The sequence below is a fragment of the Apodemus sylvaticus genome, chromosome 10 (assembly GCF_947179515.1).
Source record: "Apodemus sylvaticus chromosome 10, mApoSyl1.1, whole genome shotgun sequence".
Taxonomy (NCBI): domain Eukaryota; kingdom Metazoa; phylum Chordata; class Mammalia; order Rodentia; family Muridae; genus Apodemus; species Apodemus sylvaticus.
Window position 1 is genome coordinate 23,753,219 of NC_067481.1, and position 8,559 is coordinate 23,761,777.

General features: G+C 44.8%; 1 protein-coding gene across 1 annotated transcript; it reads left to right on the forward strand.

Moving 5' to 3' along the window:
• The first annotated feature begins 840 nt into the window (after positions 1–840).
• On the forward strand, positions 841–8,282 carry Krt25 (keratin 25). The gene is given in 8 exon segments (XM_052195192.1): positions 841–1,257; positions 1,555–1,637; positions 2,928–3,084; positions 5,819–5,980; positions 6,066–6,191; positions 6,744–6,961; positions 7,777–7,844; positions 8,173–8,282. Coding segments are annotated over 8 exon segments (1,341 nt in total).
• The last annotated feature ends 277 nt before the right edge of the window (positions 8,283–8,559 follow it).

The following is an 8,559-nucleotide window of genomic DNA, read 5'->3' on the forward strand; positions in this document are numbered from 1 at the left end:
CTATATAGGAGCCCACACCCAGTGAAGAGTTACCTTCCCACGACTTTCAACTGAACTAAATAAACCGCATAAGAAAAGATGAAATTGTTCCTTCCAAGTTGTCTTCAAATTCTATGAGGTCAGGAAATACGTTGATGTCCTTCCAAACTCCCACAAAACATACCAGCAATTAGGGGTGTGTTCCTAATTACCAATGGATGACAGAAGAAGACAACTATGCTCTCTCATAAGTGTCAACAAAGTATGTTGCACATGTCAGCGGAATGGAAACTAATTTCCCATCGGGAACTGTGAGGAGGAATTCAGAACAAATGGGCGAACCACAACCTAGTGATTGAAGGACCGAGGGCGAAGAAATGTGTTGCTGCTCTTCTCGACCAGCGTAAGAAGAATCAAGACGGCAAAGCAGGGTCTCGGAAACTTCAAAACCTGCCTTGGCGTGATAACCCAAAACCCCGATACCAAATCCCTGCTCTGTGACGGAGCCGCAAGCGTTATCTGCTTCAGTTGGAAGCAGCCCATGACTCAGTAGTCATTTTAAATTGTAATAATGAGCCTGGCATTGCTCCACCCGGATCCATTTCTTAGATAAACACTAACCCAGGGGCAACTGCCCTTCTACAGAAATGAGCCCAACAAAGTTAGTTACTAATTAGAAAAAATCATCCAATTACGCTAACTTGCTGAGGCTGGCAAGCCAGCCTTTACCCTATGTAGGCAGAATTTCGTAGAACACCCATGAGAATTGTCTATAAAAGGGCAAACGAAACCATCGAGGTCAGAAGGCACTCTATTCTGACTTTCAAGAACACAGCTCTGCAACTCGCTTGCCCTGAGATCATGTCTCTCCGTCTTTCCAGTGGATCCAGGAGGTCCTATGCTCGTCCTAGCACAGGATCGCTCAGGGGAGCCAGCTTTGGGGCTGGAAATGCTTGTGGCGTAGCAGGCATTGGAAGTGGCTTCTCCTGCGCCTTTGGGGGCAGCTCCACGGGAGGAAACACGGGGATGACCAACTCCTGTGCTGGCTTCACCGTGAATGAGGGGGGCCTCCTCTCCGGTAATGAGAAGGTCACCATGCAGAACCTCAATGACCGCCTGGCCTCCTACCTGGAGAACGTGCAAGCACTAGAGGAGGCCAACGCTGACCTGGAGCAGAAGATCAAGAGCTGGTACGAAAAATTTGGACCTGGGTCATGCCGCGGTCTCGATCATGACTACAGTAGATACTTCCCCATCATCGATGATCTTAAAAACCAGGTAAGAAATTATATTTTTGCACATCACATGTAGGTAGTTTACTAAGAGTCCTTTTTATTGAAGAAAAAAAGGATGATGCTACATGATTATTAGTGGTATTTTTAAGAACATTTCATTTAACATTGGAAATAATCATGAAGTAAATTCAAGGGTTTAACTTCATGTTAAATATGCCCTTGACTGATAGTCTAGTTGATTTTTATCATTAGCATTTTCTAACGTTAAAAAAAAAAACCTTTACCTTTTAAAATTATTGTGAAAATAGCCTTTTTAAAAAGTCAAACTCCTGGTTTCCAGATCATCACCTCCACCACCAGCAATGCCAACGCTGTTCTGCAGATTGATAACGCCAGGCTCACAGCTGATGACTTCAGGCTCAAGTAAGTCATCGCGGGGCGAAAAGAATCCATGGCGATTCGTGGGGTCTTAAGTCAGAGCTCTTTTTAATCCCTCCATCAAATTCTAGTCAGTCTTATTCCAGCGTTGGAAAGCGCTTGGATATAAAGAAAGCAGGATGAACATGGAGGGGTGAAAAGAATGTTCAAGCCAGAGGATGGTCTAGGAGTGCTCTAAGACACACCAGGCTTAGCAGAGGCATTTGTGCGCATGCGTTCTCTCTCTCTCTCTCCTCTCTCTCTCTCTCTCTCTCCTCTCTCATCTCTCTCCCTCTCTCTCTCTCTCTCTCTCTTCCCCCCCCCCCCGGGGGTACCTGAATAAAGTCAAGCCAATAAAATCCGGCAAGATCTCAGCAGGCAGCACTGATTGGACACTAAGTTTTAAAAAAAATGAAAATGGGAGGGGCCATGTTGGGGGCTATTCAAGGGGAGTGGGAGTGGAGAGCTAGGGGGCTAGAGGTGTGTATGATCAAAATGCAGCTTAGATTCTTTTACCAAAAAAAAAAAAAGAGAGAGAGAATGCTTTCGCTTTTCTATACAATGGCTAGTTTTAGTGATTATTTATAAAACTAGTAATCTGTTTGTTTTGCCAAATGCCTCTCACATTTCTTTAAAAAATGGCAAGTGAGACCGGGCGGGTGGTGGCGCACGCCTTTAATCCCAGCACTTGGGAGGCAGAGGCAGGTGGATTTCTGAGTTCGAGGCCAGCCTGGTCTACAGAATGAGTTCCAGGACAGCCAGGACTATACAGAGAAACCCTGTCTCGAAAAAGAAAGAAGAAAGAAAGAAAGAAAGAAGAGAAAGAAAGAAAGAAAGAAAGAAAGAAAGAAAGAAAGAAAGAAAGAAAGAAAGAAAGAAAGAAAGAAGAAAGAAAGAAAGAAAGAAAGAAAGAAAGAAAGAAAGAAAGAAAGAAAGAAAGAGAGAGAGAGAGAGAGAGAGAGAGAGAGAGAGAGAGAGAGAGAGAGAGAGAGAGAAAGAGAAAGAAGAAAGAAAGAAAGAGAGAGAGAGAGAAAGAAGGGAGGGAGGGAGGGAGGGAAGGAGGAAGGAAGAGAGAAAGAGAGAAAGAGAGAAAGAGAGAAAGAAAGAAAGAAAGAGAAGAAAAGAAAGAAGAAAGAAAGAAAGAAAGAAAGAAAGAAAAATGCTAAGTGTATAATTTACTTCAAAGAAGTCACAAAAGTGGCCAGATTTGCCACTTCAGAAGTCCTGAGTATATCCATGATCGGTGACTCTCTCCAACCATGAGACCAACTAGAAAAATCACTGATGCTTTTGAAGGTACGAAAATGAGCTGGCTCTGCACCAGAGCGTAGAGGCTGACGTCAACGGGCTGCGCAGGGTTCTGGATGAAATCACCCTGGTGCCGCACTGACCTGAGATTCAGTACGAAACCCTGAGTGAGGAGCTGACTTACCTCAAGAAGAACCACAAAGAGGTAAGAGATGGAGGGCGGGCTGCCGGTCTCCCAGCAGATAACACCACACCTCCCCCTCACAAACAAGAAATTGCTCTAAAGACTCTCACCGCCCACCCTCAGGAGCCAGCTCATCTTTGCAGCTGATGAGTTAGTTACCTGTGTTCACCTTTATTCTTGTGCCCATTTTCCCACGACAGGGGCACGGGAGGAATGGGAACCATGCTTTCTAGAACAATCAGGCTTCTAAGATCAGTGACTGGCTGTCATTATCGCTAAATTAAGCAGACTGCTTAGACAATTATCCCCAATTAGATGAAATGAGTGTGCTTTAAAGGCCATCCTATGAAAACTGAGCCTAAATTTCTACATAACAGCAACATGCATTAAGTATTCGGTCTTAACAGTAAGACATTATTTTTTCATAATGTTAGTATTGATTCTTGAGAATTCAATACATGTTGATCGAATCGACCCTTCCTCCCCCAACCCCTCCTGTCTCCATCCTCTCCATCCTCACCTCCCCTTCCCACATCATGCCCACCAAGTGCTGCTCAGTTACTCTTAGAAATGCAGCCTGGAGTGTAGTCACTACCATGGGTCACACTGTTGAAGAAAACTGGCTCTCCCTCTCCCGCTGCTATCAAATGTCAGTAGATCCTCAGTGGAGTAGGATTCTGTGCCCAACTCTCTAACTCCATGCTTGGATTTTGTCTGGCCTGAGCTTGTGTGTCTTATGGATGCTGTCACTACCACTGTGAATTCATACATGCATCCGCCCTATTAGGTCCAGAAATCACTCGTACCTGGCATCAGGCACCGCCTCTGGTTCTTCCGGTCTCTCTACACCTTCTTCCACGATTATTCCCAAACCTCGAGGGCAGCACTGTCACACACATGTTCCATTTACTGCTTAAAATACTCTTTTTTTTTTTTGCTTTTTAAGATCTATTTATATATGTATATGAGTGCTCTGTTTGCGTGTATGCCTTCATGACAGAAGAGGGCATCAGATCACATTATAAATTAATGGTCCTGAGCCACCATGTGGGTGCTTGGAATTGAACTCAGAACCGCTGGAAAAACAGCCAGTGCTCTTAACCACTGAGCCATCTCTCCAGCCCCTAAAATATTCTTAATAGACACAGTGATAAAGGTGAAACTTCCATTAAACTGTTACACCTGGACTTACCCTTCCAGGCACATAGCATCCTTTGGAAGTGCTCACGTGACCACAGAGCCATTGTTTTTACAGTCATATTTTCTGTACTAAAAAAATGGGGGGAGGGGCATAATGTTGTAAATCTTTGGTATTTTTTTTAAAATGGTCGAAGATCCACAGTTACCACAAAAGCTTAAATTTGGAACAAAGACTACAGGCTAACATGCTGCTTGGTTAGCCATAAGGCTAATCTGTAAATTTACTGGAATTTCAGCACTCATTTGGCTCTATGCCCTCACGTGTGGTTATAACCCATGTTAGTTACATAGTTACTCAAGGAATTGGTGGTGAATTAGGAGCAATTGATTCTTAAAATGCTTTGCTTATGGATGGCCCACGGATTTTCCTTTGGATTATCTTACTTGGTTTGTTTGTTGTTGAGCTGGGAAAGTTTTCACTAAATCCTGTGGTCTGTAAAGCCACAGGCAGAGACAGAGATAGAGGGCCCACCAGGAAGGACATTATATAAGGACCTGGGGATTGGCTTCATGGAGGAAGGCAAGCTGCCCTGACTCAGGAGTAGGGAGGAAGGACTCTACAGCAGACAGCCAACCTATGCTGTGTTAGTTCACACAGACTTGGCAGGGACACTTGTGTCTATAGATACACTTAGAACTGCTCGCCAACAGCATGCCATGCAGACAGAATACTGCAGTCCTTGACAGCAGAACAGATTCCTGCTCTCCAGATGACAGGAATCTCGATGGCCAGCATTCATATGGCAAACAATACTGAAAAGTCACTGTATTATTAATAAACCTCCCATTTCTCTTACCACCACCTAGAGAAGGATTTTTAAATATAAGGGGCTTCAATCTTCAGATAAATCGTAACTTTCCCAAATTATCAGTTACAACTGGCAGAGCCAGAAATCACACAGGGATCTGTCTGACTAGAAAGTCGGAAAGGGTACTTTATAATGATTATGTAAACTTAACAAACAGCTGGATCCTTCCTTCCCTGTACATGTTCCTGAGCATGTGTGTGTGTGTGTGTGTGTGTGTGTGTGTTTATACACTTATTTATCTATTTATATCATTTCAACTGTTTCAAATTATCTGCAGTCAACCTTTTGGTTATGCTCAGGCTGTGTTCAGGGAGTCCCTGAACTGAGAAAATATCAAAGTGATCTCTTTCTAACTGAAGAATATGGACTAAAAGCATATTTAAGCAATCCAAATAAGAGGCAGGGGGCTATTCTTTTAAATGGTTTAAGGACTTGTATTTGTGAAGAAGTAAAGGCTTACTCTGTGTCTCAGAGCTAGACTGAGGACTTGCAGCCTCAGGAACAGGATCTGACTCAATAATAAAAGGTGCTAGAACCCTTAAGATTCCTCCAGAACAAAGCAGGGTACCTGATGAGGTAGTTATCGTCATTGACTTTGAGAAGTCAATCAAACAGAGAGGAGTTATAAAATGTGGCGAGATGGTCACTGAAGAGCCAAGGAGGGGAACCAGGGCTCTGCCAAAGCTAAGTTTCTAGACTCCCTGAAAGTGCCACTTGACTTGAACCCAGCACCTCTCTGCCTCCAGGAAATGCAGGCTCTGCAATGCGCGGCTGGAGGCAACGTGAACGTGGAGATGAACGCAGCCCCGGGCGTGGACCTCACCGTCCTGCTGAACAACATGAGAGCCGAGTACGAGGCCCTGGCTGAGCAGAACCGCAGGGACGCCGAGGCCTGGTTCCAGGAAAAGGTAACTCTCACCGGACCAGGCGGTCCCTGTGTGGTTTTGTGCTGTTCCCAAAACTAAAATCCGCCCCTTTTCGATGTCATCTCAGAGTGCTACGCTGCAGCAGCAGATCACCGAGGACGTGGGTGCCACCACCTCAGCCAGGAATGAGCTGACCGAAATGAAGCGCACGCTCCAGACCCTGGAGATTGAACTGCAGTCTCTCCTGGCCACGGTACGGAAGGAATCTCCTACGGCGCCCTAAGTTTGTTTTAAATTTCCGCTTTTTAAATTTAAAAGCCCCAGTTGCTGCCGAAAAGACATCCACATATACTTTTGTTCTGTTTTGGTTTCATTTTTAAAGATTGATTGATTGATTGATTGATTTTATATGTGAGTACACTGTAGCTGTCTTCAGAGACACCGAAAGAGGGCATCGGATCCCATTACAGATGGTTGCGAGCCACTGTGTGGTTGCTGGGAATTGAACTCAGGACCTCTGGAAAAGCAATCAATGCCCTTAACCAGTGAGCCATCTCTCCATCCCTTGGCTTGTTTTCATTTGTTTATTTGTTTGTCTGTTTCTTTTTTTTTTTTTTTTTTGAGATAGGATTTCATATGTGGCTCTGACTGGCCTAGAATTCAGTGTGTAGAACTCACTGGAACTCACAGAGACCCACCTGCCTCTGCCTTTGGCTTCAAAGGTGTACACCACACTACACATAGCTAGTGACAACTAGCTGACCAGCTGTGCATCCTCTCACACACTCTCTGTTCTTCCTGACAGAAACACTCTCTGGAGTGCTCCCTGACAGAGACCGAGGGCAACTACTGCACACAGCTGGCTCAGATCCAGGCTCAGATCAGCGCCCTGGAGGAGCAGCTGCACCAGGTGAGGACGGAGACCGAGGGCCAGAAGCTGGAATACGAGCAGCTGCTGAACGTCAAGGCGCACCTGGAGAAGGAGATCGAGACCTACTGCCTCCTCATAGGAGGAGACGAGGGGTAGGTGAAGGGGTTTATGTGGGAAGCTGTTTTCATTCCATTCTCCATGCCCACCTCTTCCACGTCAGTGGATTCCGACACCCACGGCAGAAAGCTATTGCTAAGAAAAGTGCATCGGTGCTGGACACACACAGGTTTCCTCTGGATCTTCCTCTTAAAGAACAGCAGCTGCTTGCACAGAATTTGCACTAGAGCTGTAAGTGACCCAGAGATTCCAGGCGTAGGGGAGTGTGAGTAGGTTTTATGTAAACACTATGCAGCCCTAGCGATGATATGTGAACACACTTTGCCTCTGAATCCATTTCAATCACAGACCCTTTCCCCATCGACGATGAGGCATGACCATCCCAAAATGTGCTTCACTGTTAGATCTGTGACCAGGAACAAATGTGGCCGTCTCTGTCACCATGGATGCTAAGCTAAGTGTTAAGCATCTGCACTCCATAGCCAAGAAACAAATCAGCAGCATTTAGCAAAATCCAACACAGCAAAGAATGAAGATTAAAACTGTCACTTCTTAACATTAGAGCAGAGCTGGAGAGATGGCTCAGTGGTTAAGAGCACTGACTGCTCCTCCAGAGGTCCTGAGTTCAATTCCCAGCAACATGGTGGCTCACAACCATCTGTAATGGGATCTGATGCCCTCTTCTGTCTTCTTCTGGTGAAGACAGCAACAGTGTACTCACATACATTAAATAAATAAATACTTAATGTTAGATTGGCTTCAGCTGTGATCCACTGAACCTGTTCCACAAAGAGCAAATCTACAACAGAAGGGCTTCCCTCCACGTTTCTCTTTTGTGGTGTCTTCACAGGGCCTGTAAATCTTCGAGTTACAAGTCTAAAGATTACGGATCTGGAAATATCGGGAACCAAATCAAAGGTAATAGAAGGGAAATCCCATTATTCTGTCAGGCCACCTTACTTCCAATACACAGGTCATTGTTTTTATGCTACAGTAAGACTTAGAGTAGACACCATTGCATGCTAGATGTCTTACTTTAGATGCGTATGCTTATTTTCAATAAAGTCAAAAATCACCATGATTTGGCCCAACCAGGTAATCAAAATTCACCAAAGATGAATCATATTTGCACCCTTTACATACTCTAACCTATGCTTGGGAAAGACATCTTATAATTTCTTTCTGTGCCTTCTAATTCATTTCCTTCTTGCTCACTAAAAATCTTCCTTTAACTTGCGATTTTCAGAATCAGCCAAAGCCATAGTGGTTAAGAAAGTCCTAGAGGAGGTGGACCAGCGCAGCAAGATACTTACCACTAGGCTCCACTCCCTGGAAGAGAAATCTCAAAGCAATTAGCACAGATCACAAGCAAAAGAAGAAGAAAAGCTTCAGAGAAGACAAGGAGTGAAATGCATCTGGGAAATGAGCAAGCTTATGAAAAATGTCTGTCCTGTTGTCTTCTGTCCTTTCTCCTTCTGAGCCAGCAGCAGCAGAACTCCCGTCCATCCGGAGGGATGTCGGATGTCTCTTGCGATCGGGAGGGCTCACCTAATTACCCTACAGCCATCTGTCAGTATTTCTTTACCGTCAATAAACCTTCCTTGAGCAACTCACCTCTAGTGGCTGCCGCTGT